This window comes from Larimichthys crocea, chromosome XXIII (genome assembly GCF_000972845.2).
Source record: "Larimichthys crocea isolate SSNF chromosome XXIII, L_crocea_2.0, whole genome shotgun sequence".
NCBI classification, from domain to species: domain Eukaryota; kingdom Metazoa; phylum Chordata; class Actinopteri; family Sciaenidae; genus Larimichthys; species Larimichthys crocea.
The window spans coordinates 18692509-18708273 of NC_040033.1; the positions used below are offsets into that span (position 1 = coordinate 18692509).

The 15765-nt window shown below is 44.0% G+C and overlaps 1 protein-coding gene across 20 annotated transcripts in view; it reads left to right on the forward strand.

Moving 5' to 3' along the window:
* Positions 1-15765, forward strand: part of svila (supervillin a) — a 75881-nt gene that overhangs the window by 36470 nt on the left and 23646 nt on the right. For 12 of the 20 annotated variants that reach the window (XM_027274121.1, XM_027274122.1, XM_019252887.2 and 9 more), the window contains 13 exons: positions 1270-1361; positions 2426-2489; positions 2609-2751; positions 2843-3575; positions 6898-6981; positions 8392-9270; positions 9691-9858; positions 10497-10531; positions 12387-12451; positions 13018-13154; positions 14000-14095; positions 14541-14865; positions 15633-15698. In XM_027274121.1, coding sequence (XP_027129922.1) covers positions 2482-2489; positions 2609-2751; positions 2843-3575; positions 6898-6981; positions 8392-9270; positions 9691-9858; positions 10497-10531; positions 12387-12451; positions 13018-13154; positions 14000-14095; positions 14541-14865; positions 15633-15698 — 2739 coding nt within the window. In that variant the 5' untranslated portion in view covers positions 1270-1361; positions 2426-2481. The remainder of the gene's footprint in view (positions 1-1269; positions 1362-2425; positions 2490-2608; positions 2752-2842; positions 3576-6897; positions 6982-8391; positions 9271-9690; positions 9859-10496; positions 10532-12386; positions 12452-13017; positions 13155-13999; positions 14096-14540; positions 14866-15632; positions 15699-15765) is intronic. The other 8 variants (XM_019252892.2, XM_019252900.2, XM_019252898.2 and 5 more) reach the window with 6 other exon arrangements.

A 15765-nucleotide genomic window follows, 5' to 3' on the forward strand; every position in this document is an offset into this window, starting at 1 on the left:
GCGTGTCAGGTGTGAACACGGTGTAAGAAAACAACACTCCACCTCCAGCACAAACAAACCTAAAAGAGAAATCTTGCCCTTCCACTGTGGCACCAACACTTTAACATACGGTAAGAGTAGCACAAGTAAAGAAGTCAGCAAAGAACAAAAAACTGCAACATCTAAAATCTTACATTACATTTTACAAGTGACAACATAAGTCCTGCTATAGCAGCAAAAACTACATTTTTCAGTTGAATCTTTCTTTGTTTCATTTCAAGTCTAATTTCCTAGAAATTCATCCTAGGGATGAAGCCCTACCCTGGCCTGAAACAGAGATATCCATTAAACACATTCTTCGTGTTTGTGTGTGCGTACTTTGAGTGAAACAAACAGGTATCAGATAAATCTTGGGTTCTTCGACAAGGCCGGTGTCCAAGCTCAGTGAGAAAGTAAAAGATAAGCTCACTTAGCTGGCTTGGCAGTGTTGGACTTCTCTGCTGCAGCATTAGTAGGATTGCTCAGCATCTTGTTGTTGGCCGGGTGTCAATTACACCACCAGGACTACATGTAGAAAGTTGCCTGTAGAAATGCGTTGGGCACAGTGACACAGAGTTGGTGCCAGACTGTGGTGGGTGTGGCTTTGACTTGAAAACATTGTGCATGTAGGAATTCAGATTTCAGTCATGAAAACAGATGCTGCTACAATAGAAAAGGATCTACAATGTCTGTGTACGTCGGTGTTCACAACCCCTGTGGTCGCTAGAATGGGCAGAACCGCAAAGTCATGTTTTCTCAATTCTCGATGGTTTCCTCACATGAATAATCTATTGGCAGTTGTTTTATAGCTGTATTGTAACTCTGCGGTTTTGAATCAAATCCATAAATGACTTCAGTATGTCTCTGGGAGAGAAATTTGCTCTATGTGTGCGAGGCAGAGGGTGTGACATGGGTAAAAAACCATCTCATAATTTCTATCTAAATATTTGAGAATTCAAGGCTTGGTGAAATTTGCAGGTTGAAATTCAGAGGTTTTGTTTACATGATTAACTTCTTGTTTTTGTAGCTTCATCCGCAATTCATCGGCTGATTGACAAGATTCTTGAAAGTCAGTCAAACCCATTCTGCTTCCAGCAACATTTTTAATGATTTGGAACGGCCGTTTGATCAAATTCAGATTCATTCAGCGAACCCCTTACAACTGCATACACTGGCAGTCTATAAACAATCCAGTTTCCCACAGCTCAGTTCTGTCTCAATAACAGTTGGTATTTTTCCTGCACCCCTCAGCTTCCAGAAAGAATTCTCCTACGACGAAAAAGACGACCCAGCCAAAAGCACCAAGGATATAGATGTTAGTCTCTTGCCCAATCTTCCCAAAGGTGAGTAAGGTTTTTTTTTCTGCTTAAAAAAGGCCCCTTGCAATGTCAACTTTCCCAGGGTTTTTGAAAGTCACTGTTGTGTAACAGCAACATCTTTGCCAGGTGGATTTATGTCAAGATTTCTCTGAAACCAGTTTTTCACACAGCGACAAGGTGCTCTCTGTTTTGACAGGCTCCTTTTTATTTCAAAATGTGTAGGGTCAGTTAAGACAGATGGTCCTACAGAGGTCTGTCAAGTCCCGTTGGATAGAATATAATAGTTTGAGCTGTTGAAGGGCACTTTTGAGCTTTTTGGGGCAATAGGAAAAGGAGGTCTGAGGATGTGAAGTTGTACAGTTGAGCAATTGCCATAGATCAAAACTGGTCATGACTCTGTGGGCCATCAACCTTCCACTTCCAGGACTGTTTCTTGAAATGTAGTCAATTTTAGGATGTCAAAACATATATATTAATAGGCCCAACAGTCAGTCATGAAACTTGTTTTTGTTTTTAACTTTTTACTGTGCAGATACTAACAGCTGGGTTCCAATAACTGGTTCCCTGTTGGCATAATTCCCAGATTTACTGAGTTCAAGCATCAACAAGTCAAACCTTTTGTTTTTTCTCACCTTTTTAGCTGCTGGACAACACTTCAAATCTGTGAAATGACAAACATTGCTGGATTAACTCAAGCTTATTACCACTAATGCCATAACAGCTGACCCCAGGCCACAATTAAACTTTTTTGCTGTTGTCGAGTTAACACACTCTCTTCAAATTGGTGTGTCTACTCACATTTAGTCCCAATTAGATTTAAACTCGTCTTAAAAAAGAATGAAATTCAGTCTCAAAGCCAGATTCAGTACTGGATTCTGCCACAATAAAATACTACTGAATCCCAACTCTATGAATATTTGACTATATAGTCTTGCTTCAAAATGTTGCAAACAAAACAATCTCCCTTCCAGATCAAACCAACAAATCTCCACATTTGTCTTGAGGAGCAGTTTGGTTAAGATGACACTGCAGACAGATGGTTTCCATTTGCTGAGCTGTAATAGTGTTTTGTTTCATTTTTCCTTCAGTCTCTGAATTAAGGAAACGATTTGAAGGCATTACCACAAGCTCAAGCGACTGGGAAATGAACAGGTGAGATGGTGATGTTACATGTATAAAAATGCTGCATTTTTTGATTTTTTGATAATGATTATGATAGAGGATAATAACATGCAGAGGGTGACTACTTCTTCTGTCCTGATTCTGTGTAGAAAGGAACGTATCGCTCGGCGGTTGGAGGGTATAGAGGGTGAGGTGCATCCCTCTCTGCTGCCTAGCTTGGTCGCCAACCGGCTTCTGGAGGAGGACACACCTCGATACACGAGGGCCTCTGACCCCTGTGAGCCCTGTGGTGGTGAGTAAAATACAGTACCTAGACATTTTTCTGCTCTTTCTTTGTGTTTCTACTGGAATGCCTGACTGCTTTGCTTTGCCATGTCTTCTAGTTACAGTCCAGCGATATGGCATGGAGGGATTCGAAAGCCCGGAAATGCAGCTGATGGCTCCAGAGCGCCAGTCCAGAGCTCGATGCAGACCTGACCCTCAGCCCTCCATCCACACAGAGCCTGCCTACACTTCAGGTTCCACCACCGCTGCCCCAGAAATGGAGTCCAAGGCAGAACGCATTGCCCGCTACAAGGCGGAACGCCGCAGGCAGCTGGCTGAACGCTACGGCATCTCTTTGGATCAGGAGCCAGACGTGGACTGTCCATCCCGCTACACCCGCACCCGGAAAGAGTCAGAAGGCTCAGATAGCCGCAAAAGAGGGGAGCCTGTGGGAGAGGAAGGGAGGGACATCAGCCTGAGTTCTTCTTACACCAGTACCTCTGCCCCTAGCCCAAGGGCGGGACGCACAGCACCACAGCACAGCCACCCCGACCCCGGTTACGAGATGGGTCGAAGCAGGGTGGACTCGTTCTCGGAGAGGGAGAGGCTGATGAACCTGGAGAATCAGCGCAGAGCTGCTCCGCCTGAACCACCATCCTCTTCCTCATACATGGATGTGACATCGCTGTCCTCAGCTGCCAGAATGCCTGCCAAGGACTGTTCAGTCACAGGGATGCCACCCAGTTCACCCAAGCTGGGCAGACACCCTTCCCTCTCCTCACCTAAACATGCATCGTCTCCTGGGGACCTGTTCATCGAGCAGCAGGCCCACAGCATCCTCAGCAGACAGGGGTGAGTGGACTTGATCTGCAATATTTATCTTCCTTGTTTAAAAGGGTAGATTTGAAGTCTTTCTGTGAGTTCTCTGCTTTGTGTTTGACTTGATCTCATTAGCAGACCAAACCCTTCCTTGGGTCCAGACCCCAGGTTCCCTTCAAATCCATAAGGTTCGAGCATGGTTTCCATGTGGCCAGAACACTGCTGTATCACTCTCTTTAATAGATGGACTCACTGCGACAGTGTTATCCATCTAGCTGACTCTCCCTCCCTCCATCTCTGTCTCTGTCCCTCTTATCCACCCAAGTCCAAGGTCATTGTGTTGGCCGGAGTGTAGTTTCAAACCAGACGAGACAACCTGAACTTGATGTGGAACAATGTTTTGAGTCCCGCTGAGACCTACAGCTGGGCTGCAGTACATTGGCGGGTTAATACTGTAGAACTAGAATGTTTGTGTGTGTTGTGATTCTATTCCAGAGATTTCAGGTGCATCTGTTGAAAATGGCAATTTGTTTTAATCCCAAAGGAACTCTTACTGGCCAAGCTGTTGCTGTTTTTGTTAGGAAGAGCTTTTAACCAGGCTGTTTGGATGAAGCAAACCTCTGGCTCTTTACCTGATCCCACATTCTTCAAGAGGAGTTCACCAGTGCTGATCACAGCAGTGCTTCTTTCAGGATATTTCCAGTTTATCACATCTTGGGTTTTCTTTTTCTAGTTTTCACTAAGCTTCCTACCCATGATCACAACAAAGTTATTATCAATAAGCTGCCTGTTTATATTAGTCACTGACTTTCCAGTTCACCTTCAGCACACTGTATCATACATGCAATAGTAGTGCTTGCACTGTGTGGGCAACTACACCTTGCCTTTAAACCCTCAAGGTCCTCTGAAGGCTCAAGGTTGTCTTTGTGGTAAATTGTGCATTTGTTTGGTAATGCACTAATAATACACAATAAAAACGCCCAATAATGAATGCCCTAAAGTGGTATTCAAACCTAAAATTGAGACCCTGTCATGCAGTCGCTCTGTCAGAATCTAGTTTTAGTGACGTTAATATTTCAGTAGATGTTATAAAAAATATGTAAAATAATATCAAATGTGTTTATTGTTAACTAACCTGCAGCACACCTGATACAGGGTAGTGTACAAGCTTATAGGAACACAGGGCATGACCTGTCATGTTCTCCGTACCTAAAAACTGACATAACTCTAACCCTAACGTACATGTGCGTACATCCTCTACAATGAGAGATGAGCTCAAATTAAACTTTACACATCTGCATGGCCACATGGATCTTCATGTAGGCCCATATTCTGATTTTATGAACTTCACACATAGACCTGACCTGCCAAACATGTGAACATGTCTGTGTATGTAGACACACAATAATCGCTGAGTATGTCTGATCATTTCTTACCACTATTCATTACTTGTCGTAGAGATGTTGTCCTGTTCTCTGATCTCAGCTGTTACTGTAATGTTATGAGAACTTAAATCATGGACAAAACTAGACAAATAAGACCCAGGTGGTGATAAACTGATTCAGCCAGTACTGATTAGCACTAAATACATGATTGCGAGCATGGTGTTTATTCTTATAATATAATTTAATAATATAATTTCCCCACAAAACACTGTAAAAGCACTCATGGCTTCAAAAAGTTCATTTTGCAACAGCCCACAAATGTTTCTTTTCCTCAAGTTGTATCTTTATTAGTGGTTTATCTGAAGCAGATAGAGTGATTTCTGCTGCATATGGTAAGTACTAAGGACTGTTTTGGATCCAGTACTGATACTATCAGCACGTGCACCGCTATATATCTCTCTCTCCCTCATTTCTGATGTAACAAACAGCTGGCCCAGCCCAGGTCTTGACCGTACGCTGTCCATGAAGTCTGTGTATGTAACAGACAGATGAAGATGAGTCTACACACGACTATGCTGTGATTTCCTCTCCTATGTTCTTGTCTGCATCGGCCACTCTGACCGTTCCTCAGTCCCTCTCTCAGGTTTCAAAACTTGGCCAGTGTGTGTATGTCTGTGGTGTAGGGAGGGTGTTGTGTTACTGGGTGGCTCAGTGTGACTCCACGGTCAGATCTCTGACCCACAGCTGGGCTTGATCAAGACCAGCGAGGCCTGATGGGAAAGAAGCACATATGAGAGCGTCCCCTCTACCTCTTCTCGGTGTGTCTATGGGCCCCTCCAGAGTCTTTGACATGAATTGTAGTAAAATGTTCTGAACAAAGGCCATCCTTTTTTTAACCACATAATGACCACAGAGACTGTTTTATAAGGCGCACATGAATGCAGTGTTTCTTAAAATGGTATTTGCAGATGTTTCATCAATATTGTGGCTATTTATTCTTTACAGGATGAGAAACATCTTCCATAGAACAGTAGTATTTTTTTCTGGTAAATAAAACATTAAGCTGTCCCATTTTTTAAATTTCAAATTAAAACATTAAAATGAAATTGAGCAAGTTGCTGCCCCAAGCGAAAGAGTTTAAGTATCTTGAAGTCTTGTTCATGAGTAACGGGAAAATGGAGCGTGAGATGGACCTTTGGGTTGGTACGGCATCTGCAGTATTGAGGGTGTTGTACTGGACCGTTGTGGGAAAGAGGGAGCTAAGCTGGAAGGCAAAGCTCCTGATTTTCCAGTCCATCTACGTTCCAACCATCACCTTTAGTCACAAGCTTTTATGACATAGCACAGAGCTGATACCCAGATTCATTCAAATTCATTCAAGTATCAGACGTATTGATCCGTGGCAGTAAAACTGCTACGTAACCTGATTAGACGGAATATAATTTGGAACTCGGTTCCTCTCTTTTTGTATTCATGATGGAGGGACTTTCTCCTCGATTTATTTTAACTCAGGCCTGTGCTTAATTAAACTGATTAGGCTATCTGTCTTTAATGCAGCATCGGGTCAGCATGACTCATCTGCCTTTTGTCTGCAGCGGAGTGAGATGGTATTTCCTCTGAATATCAGTGTCAGACAGGTCTGACTTCAGTGAAGCATTGATAACACATAATAGAGGTGCAGTCTGTGGGTTTCTAGTCATTGCTCTCAAATAAACAAACATTCAAACATTGTGTTATATTGAGGGTGATGGCTTTCCCAAAACCACATAATGTCTTAACGGGGAGTTCTTAGCAGGATCTTCCTGGTGTGCGAATCTATTCTCACTCTGGACAAGCTCAATGTGAAGTCAATGGTGTGTGTAATGTGTGTTTGTGTTCCAAGAGACAAAGGTTGAATGTTGAATATAAACTATGACCCACCCACCAACCCACTCGCTCACATGTCTCCTACTGGGTTTCCATTGGTACAGTGCGAGGGCGAACTTGAGCACTGATTGGTTCCTCCAGACTGACGCTGAGGGCGACACCCATTCCCTCATCAACTGGCCCTCGAGGTACACCCAGGCTGGTTGCGTCTCACCCCAAATGTCACCCGCCATGTTGCCATTCAGCTGGACTTACCGAACGCGTCTGAGCAGTGCTTCTTAAAATGTAGTTCAGAAAGAGTCCCAGTACACTACTGCCCTCATCTCATCTCACTCACAGTTTGGGTCCTGGGTTGATGTTTTAGAACCTCTGCTTTAAGCTTTGAGTCAGCTGACATCACATCATGATCATCCTCATCGCCACCAACTCCTCTTCCCTTGCTTCAGACCATAACTTCATTTCCCATGCACATGTTGCTGTGTTCAGTTTAACCCCCATGTGAAAACAAATGTTTGAAGGAACCTATTTATTATGTCTAACACTGGGTAGTGATGTTGCAGTATTGCTTCTTTTCCTAGGGTGAGGTAGGTGCTACCTCAAACAGGGCTGGGTATCATTTTAGAGTTTCAGTACAGATCCTAAAATGGACTTCAATCAGAGCTGATGCTGATGATGGCCAAGACTCAAACTTTCTGGAAGTATTTCTGGTGTCCATCACAAACATTGTTGGATGTTAGAAATCACAGAATAAAGATAATTTATTATTCATAACTTCAGATTTGGCCTAATGAACATATTTTAAAGTTTTCTTCAGTATCAGAGTCATCCAATAATAGTCCTTCTGTATATCCATTGTACTGTGCAAACAGAACTTGCTAATAGCTATTTCTACAAGACATTTCATTGTGTAAATTTGCCCACAGCTAACTTGCTGAAGTCATGGCAGTGTTTTCTTTCCTGCTTGCATTCCCCATGTGAGCTGAGAACATGACTATCTTTTATAGAAGTAATAAAATAAACATTTATAGATATTTATCTTGTGTTCAAAACCAGTGGACAACCAAAAACTGTCCTAGAACATGTACGCTATGAAATGCATGCAACTGTATGACATTCCTGAGTAGCCCAACCTATTATGAAAATGTCGCTGGCATGCCTTACCACGACACATAGTGGATCTGGAAGTTGAACTAAAAGCAACAAAAGTCAATCAAACTAATCTCTTGCAGCTGTAGTTTTAATACTTTAAGAAACGGGAACATATTTGACTTCTACTCTATCAGAATATGCCAAATTCCTAAACACAAGCAGCTTTAGGAAGTTAGGAAAGTTTCCCTAAATACCATAAATATATTACATCTGTATGATTTAGGAAATGTTTAACAACATGACCAAGTTTTTCATTTCAAGTTTGGATATTCTATGAACACATCGTGGAAAAGTATTTCTGTCTGGTACCCAGCCCTAATGTCAAACAATCATCTAATCATTGAAGTGAGTGCTGTGTTTGTTTGCTCCTTTTACAATAGAGTGTAAGAGACATATGCTGTGTCTTCTCATGGAGTACAAATGCTAACCAGACCTTTGTTTCCCTGAAGAATCAGAGTTAGGGAGAGGCTTGCCAGAGAGGAGGGCCGCCAGAGGAGCCCAGAGCTGGGAAATGTTACAGAAACTCCGGTGTACCGCAGACAATTTCAACACCAGAACCAGACTTCTACATATTACCACACAGACCCACCACCCCCCCAGCAGGCTTACTCCCATCACCACCCCCAGGCTCAGCTCACCCGACCTGGGCCAGTGGGAGGACAAGAAGTTGGCGGCTGCCCCAGTTACTTGTCCATGACTTCTGGTCCCATATCCAGAGCTGGGCAACAGCAACAACACCAGGAAGAAGAGACAGAAGAGACAGAGGACGTGAAGACAGAAGGCCTTTTGAGAAGTAGGAAAGCAGTGCTGCCGTCTGAGATCCGCCGCAGGGAGAGGAGCACTGAGGACCCACGCCGAGGAAGGGAAGATGAGCTAGGGATGTCCAGGTCGCTGAGCCTCAGCCAAGCAAGGGAGGCTGAGGCAGAGGACCCTGCAAGAGGAGGACACCGAGGCAGAGCCAGGCGGGACGAAACAGAACACACCTCCCGTCTGCAAGCATCAGAGAGCAGGTCACGAGAGCGTGAAAATGCCATTTATATCCAGAAAGGGGTTGCTGCCTCCCACATCCAACCCATAGCAGCACACGCAGGCCCAGGAAACTCCACCTCCAGCACAGCGCCGAGCCGCTCGGTGTCGGACACAGGGGAACCAAGAGTGCCAAGTCAAAGGAACCTGCAGCACCAGGCCCACGACCCCCGAGAGGTCAGGGAGGGTGAGGGGTTTAATAACCGCGAGAGTCAGCAGGACACTCGGATGTCTGTGGCCCAGCTCAGACATTCCTACTTGGAGAGCACCACCACGCCACCGACCGGCCGCAGGAATGAGCTGTAGGTGGCAGAGTGAAACACTCACTGGCTGGCTTCTGTAGAACTCACACTGATGCTTGTTATCTAACATCGGCTGGCTACTGAATGACTAATAAGCGGCTAAAGCTGGAGTGAACGTCAAAGCGTAGTGTTACAGTTCCTAATCTGTAGAAATGGCATTCATGCATTAAAGCTTCCTACGATGTTGTTTTTTGGCGCTGTGACTTGCTTAGTTACTACTTGGAGCCAGTGAACGCGTGCATGCTTTAAGCGCTAACAAATCTGCATGGTCTTCTTCAAAACCAGGGGTGTGACTGAGTTTTCAAACCTCTGCTTTGAAACATTTGCTACCAGTCCCTCTCTATTTCTCCCTCACCATGCTCTATTTTCTCTTTCCTTTGGGTATCTGTTGGTCCCTCTCCTTGTGTGGCCCCCCTTCAGTGAGGTTGAGGGGCACAGGGCACTCGCTGGCTACGAGGCCCCATGGAGAGGGGAGAGGGACAGGGGGCGCAGGCCCCGGCAGTATATCTGTCCCGGGGAGAATAGAAAGACCTCAGAGAGGTTTAGGACGCAGCCCATCACCTCTGCTGAGCGCCAGGAGACTGATAGGTACTGCTATGGACTCAAGAATGCATGGCTAAGAGTGAAGAATGCTGGAAAATATCCATGTGATCATGCATGTCAGAGAAATCATGTTGATTTTTTTTTTATATTTGATGCACAGAAATGTTGATTCTGATAGGTTTGGGTGCACTTTACTGATCAAACATCAAGTAGATCTTGATCTAGTATGTCGTAAGTCCATAATCATAGTTTACCACAGGCCAGTGGGCGTGGCATATACACACCCCTCACTCTAACAACATTAGCGAACAGGGAAGCTTAAAGGCCAAAGGTCCCTCTGATTGGGCCTTGGCAGTGGCCATCACATGTGACCACACCGAGGAAGCATGAATTGGCCTTTGTTTGTAATCACTCCCTGTGACCACAGTACTGTAATACGGTCTAATTCTCTAGCTTAGGCTGCTTTACTAGACTTTTTCCATTTCTTCTCCTTTAACTCTCACTGTCACCTTTCCGGCACACCAGAAAACGGTCGCTGCATCTCCTCACCTCCTCTGTGACGAGCTTTCTCTTTCCTGTTCTCTGATCACTCACCCACCCGTTCACATTATTGACCCCTGCATTGTTGCATGGATGCTCCTAGCTTTTGCTAATTTTCTGTTTTTCTTTTTGCACTTCTGAAGGTCCTGTGTGAGTTCAGACCTCGCTTCCACTGAAGGTAAGGTGCTTTTTTTCCCCTCTCCGTAACGCGTCTTTTGAAGTGATGTGAATACTGAGAATAGACACATTTTGTCGCCAATGGAAGTATATATTTGCTGATGAACACATGTCCTGTATGTGCATCAAGTAAAGCTCATGAGCTGCTATAGCCTCTGTGCACACGTGTTGGTGAGGTAATCGATGAAGCATGGCTAGCTTTAGTGGAATTATCAGCACGCTGTAGTATGTGTTTGACCAATGATATTGCTTGGCTGGGACTTGCATAATGTTTGATTCTTTTGCAGCAGTAAAAGTGAGGCAGTTTTGTTTGTGGCTGATGAATCAGAGAGTTTCATGGGGTAATTTTGACTCATGAGTTGGTGCTACCAAAAGCAGACTGGGATACTATATTTAGATCCTTTTATAAAGGGTAAGAATGTTGACAAAAACTGAGTGGAGGGCTCGTAATTCACAGATAGCACCACACTTCTCTGAGTAAAGTCAATTTTCTCGCTGGGCTGAGTTGATGAGATTTTGGTGATGCAAAAAAAAAAACACCCAGTGAGGTTTATGATACTTCCAGGGTTACTATAGTAAACAATGCAGTTGCCAATGAAAACAACATGAGTGACACGATTATCTGGGCCTTCACAATTGCCGCCAACCACAAATGAGTAAAATGTGACTTTCCAATGGTTTTTATATCAGAGCTTCAAGAGTAGACACGAAGGCGGAAGCCAAATGACTCAAGGCTTTTTTAAACGTTTTTAATAGAAAAACATTTTAAAGCGGAGTTTATAGAGTTGTTACCGCTCACAGTAGCATAACAGCACAGCAGCTGAGGGCAGGAGCAGCTCATCTGCTTCTTATAAGCCGGGACGCTCATTGTACTGACAGAATTAGAGGGAGCAGAGCTCAGTACGGCGGCGTCAGTCAAAGGAAATAGTTGTTTGGTGATGTCATGTCATCTGTCTTGCAGAGAGAGAGTATGCGAGTGTGTACGCAGCCATGCCTCACACACCTGTCTAGCTCAGCGTAGTCTCCCCCAATGACGCCAATCTTTGCTCCCGGCTATGAAGCCAGATGGTGCTGATGGTGTGTAATGATAAAGATAAACACAATGATGGTGATCAGTGGATGTGAAATGCATTACACTGCTCAGAAAGGAGAAAGTCTCCTCTTTTTTTCTTTTTTTTTACCACAATAGATGGAATATTTGTTAGACACAACACCTGCAAACCAGTTGAACCTCAGAGGAGTTTTGGACCTCTGCAGTGAATATACTGTCATATATTAGCAACACTAATGCTGCCTCTGACAGACATAGTATTGTTTCTAATTGACTTGTTTTAAAATGAGTGTCCTGCAAAACACTCTAAATATGTTCTTGATGGCTACATGCAAATATTGTGCCAACAGACAGAGATGCTAAAAGCCCCTAATATGGGTCATGCTCCAAAACCACTGAATCCTACATTTCCCATAATGCAAAACTGGCTATTTTATTAGAACTTTCCTACCTGGTAAATGTCCACATCCTTAAATCCTATTTCTTCTCATTTCTAACACAGGCTTTCTCATAAAAGTAATAAATAATTTAATTTAATGAAAAAGTTGTACATGTTTTCATAGGTGATGAGTAACTATCCATGAAGAGTAAACTGACCTTTATGTGTAAAATCAGTGGAGATCCCCTTTAACTCCATAAAGTTGACTTTTCACTCTTTAAGGTTTTCTAAGTTTGAACAATATTTGCTTGGTCATCATGAGTTCAATAAGTCACGCACCAGTGGGACACTGTGAATGGAGAGCTTTCCTTTAATGGAGAAAATATTCAAAGTTGCTAAACTCTTGTTTTCTCTCTGTTTCTGCAGCTGACGAAGAGAAGCTGGATGAACGGGCCAAACTGAGCGTCGCAGCCAAGCGCTCTCTCTTCAGGGTGAGCTTCAATTAAGCCCTGTTGGCCCTCTTATTTCTCGTGCAGAGTCAGAGTAATCCAAGTACAGAGAAATGTGCTTCCATTCAAGGACACAAACACTGACACTGTCTGATTTTCCTCCTCTGTCCTCTCCGTCCTGCAATGATTTAGAGATGAAAACTTAGAAATACTGATGGTTTGGTTTATAGCACAGGCATTCCACCGGAGCACGCATTTTAATTTCGCTCCAGATCTGTGACACTGACCTCAAACATGTCCTGTAGTCTCAGCTGCTTAAGATGCTTGAGATGCTTTAACTCCCAAGCAGCATTATGATTTTAATTTACTCAATCATCTGTCTTTAATCGCTGTTATGCTAATTTCATATAGCAATTCACTCCAGTAGCCAAATCATCACACTGTCAAACAATGCAAATATTCTCTGTAAAGTCTGTGAAGCTGATGTTTTATCAGTCTTTTACTTGTAAGACAACCGAACAAACTTATCCTACCAGAGTTAACAGTGAGCTGGAATATTCCTTTGATTTCTAATTATTCTCCATGTTTACCCCAACGTTCCCGTCCAGGAACTAGAGAAGAGCATTGATGGCGGAGCCTCTAAAGCACGGTCCAGGAATGCAGCGGTGGACAGGAGACTAAGACGGACACAAGACCGATCCAGAACTCAGCCAGTCACCACTGAGGAGGTAGTCATCGCTGCCACGTAAGTCTTTGCAAGTTACTCAGTTTAATGCCGAAGTCAAAGGAACAGTTTGACATTTACGCGTTAGATGAGAAGATCGTTCAAGTATGGAGGTAGATCCAAGAGGGGATTATCTTAGCTTAGCATAAAAAACAGAGGACTGGCACTTAAACCCCCAGCAACTGTTTGCCAAGAACTAGTAAGCTTCCAGTTTCTGTGTACAAATGAGATACAGTGACTTTATGAGCTTCAAACTTCTACTTTCTTCTAAGCTAAGTAGCTTCATACTCAGACATGTGGTGTCTATCTTCTTATCTAACTCTCAAGAGATAACGACTGAGACAATCTATTCATTTAAATCCAGCTCATCTAAAATGTTTTAAAGTGTCAGTTCAGCTATATTACATGATCTGTAGCCACATTTATCAGAGATCTGAGATTGCTGCCTCCACCCAAATCCATACCTCTCCTTTAGGGAACAGTGTTCCCATTGCTGTGGATTATCCACACAACTCGCTCTGAACAGTTAGCACAGAAATATGTGTCTGAGAACTGTAAACAATGGATTCTGTGGATGATTATCAAGACTGCTGATGGTGGACATTGATTCAGACAAGTTGTTGACATTTAATCCGTCACAACTTCCACTCTGGACGCGATTCACAATTTAATTTATATGAAATTCTGAAATTAAATTTTACTCCAGTCACCTTTCCGAACACTTTTCTCAACATGCTTCATATTCCTCTCCTTTGGCTTGAATTACCTGCAGATCATGTGGTTTATTCCCTCCTGTCACCTGTCTCCTTTCCCTGTCCTCTCTCTCTCTCTCTCTGTGACTTTGTCTCCGTCCTCGTCTACCGTAGCGTCCCCACTCACGTGCCACAAACAGTGACTGTTCACACTGCTGTAGCACGCGTCCCCAGCCCCACCCTTGTTTACAGCACTGTCCCGCCGTACAGGTACATGTCAAGGATGATGAATGCTGCCGCCGATCTTCAGTGTGACACTAACATGATTTACTGAATGCTGCTGCTCATTCACAGCGATGTAGTGTTCTTTTCACAGTGGTACTCTCACCCCACAGGATGTGAGTAGTGTGTAGTCCTAATGCTTCTTTGAGTTTTGGTGCCCTCCTGTGTGATTGGAGGAAACTACATGATTGAATTGTTAGACTTGTTAAGGGATCATAGTCTTGTTTGTGGTGGGCATGACTCACTGTGCGCGTTTTTAGCTCGATGTCACATCTTTTTGTTGGATGTCACTGTCATTAGATGCACACAGCCACACAGTGCTGCCTGCCATATAGCATGCCACTTGCTAGCTTGCATGAGCTCCTCCCATGCTTACCAGAAGTCTCCCTTTCTCCTACCTGTCTGTCTCTCCCCGGTGTTATCCTGCCCTCAGCCTGCAGGCGTCATCGCAGCAGAGCGCCGCCGCCCGGGAGAAGGCACGGGAGGCCCGACAGGTGCAGGATACCCAGGAGGTCCAGCGTTCTAAACCGGTGTCTACAATGGATGGGAATCACCAGATCCAGAGCCAGGGTCAGGGTCAGGGTCAGGGTCAGGAAGAGCCTGATCTCTGCACCCTCAGCCTGGCAGAAAAGATGGCGCTGTTCAACAGACTGGCTCAGCCTCCCATCAGGGTCACCCGCACCAGAGGAGACACACGGCAGCGCAGGGCCAACGCTCGCTACCAAACACAACCCATCACACTGGGAGACATGGAGCAGGTAGAGTAACTTAAAGACCTAAAGTCTTTGTGCTTGATTTCACTGGAAGTCTGAATTTAAAGTAAAGTTATTCTAACTCCTTACTTTTCTATTCCAATGAGAACGTTTGCTTTAGTTTGTAAAGTTTTAGGACAGCAGAGGTCTTCTTTCAACACAGCTGCAGAAAATAGCTCACAGACATTTGGGTTTGTTTAATCTGCACACAAACCAAAAGGTAAAAACGATTGTCTGGAATCTTGTCTCACAGCAGACGGATGTAATCACACCTGAAGAGGAATCACTTCTGCACCAAAGCTGTGTCGTTTTTACATTGTGGGTATGAGTTAAACAAATGAGGCACAATTTAGTTACATCTATCATCTCACCTACCTCTTAGCAAGAAAAAAGAATGAGCCTACGTCTCCTAAAATGTTGAACGCTTCAAATGCTTCAAATGCTGGTACAAAAATGACATGTATTCTAAGAGGGCTTTACAGTCTGTACCCTCTGCTGTGTGTCTTGATTTGAATACGGACAAACCTTTTAATGGGAAAAGAAGGACAGGTCAGAGGAGTGACTTCTCGTCATCAAAGTAAGATATGAATTACAATATGGAAGACTAAATTAGAATATTAAGTCAGAACAAATGCCGTGAGATATGATATGAAGAGAATGTTAAGTGAATGTTAAGTGTATAGAGTTTCATGCAGGTGTAGTGTGACCCATTCCTGCTGTCAGAATGGAAAATATGAAGCGTGCATTGCAGCATGTGCGTGTCTCTGCTCCAGGAGTCTTCAGACATAGACCTCAGTGATGAACAGGAGCTGTGTGACAGCCCCGTAGAACACCTACACGTAAGCTTCCTCTCAGCGATCACCGTGCATTTTGCCTGTGACAGCGGAGCCTCTTCTCAGAAATGAG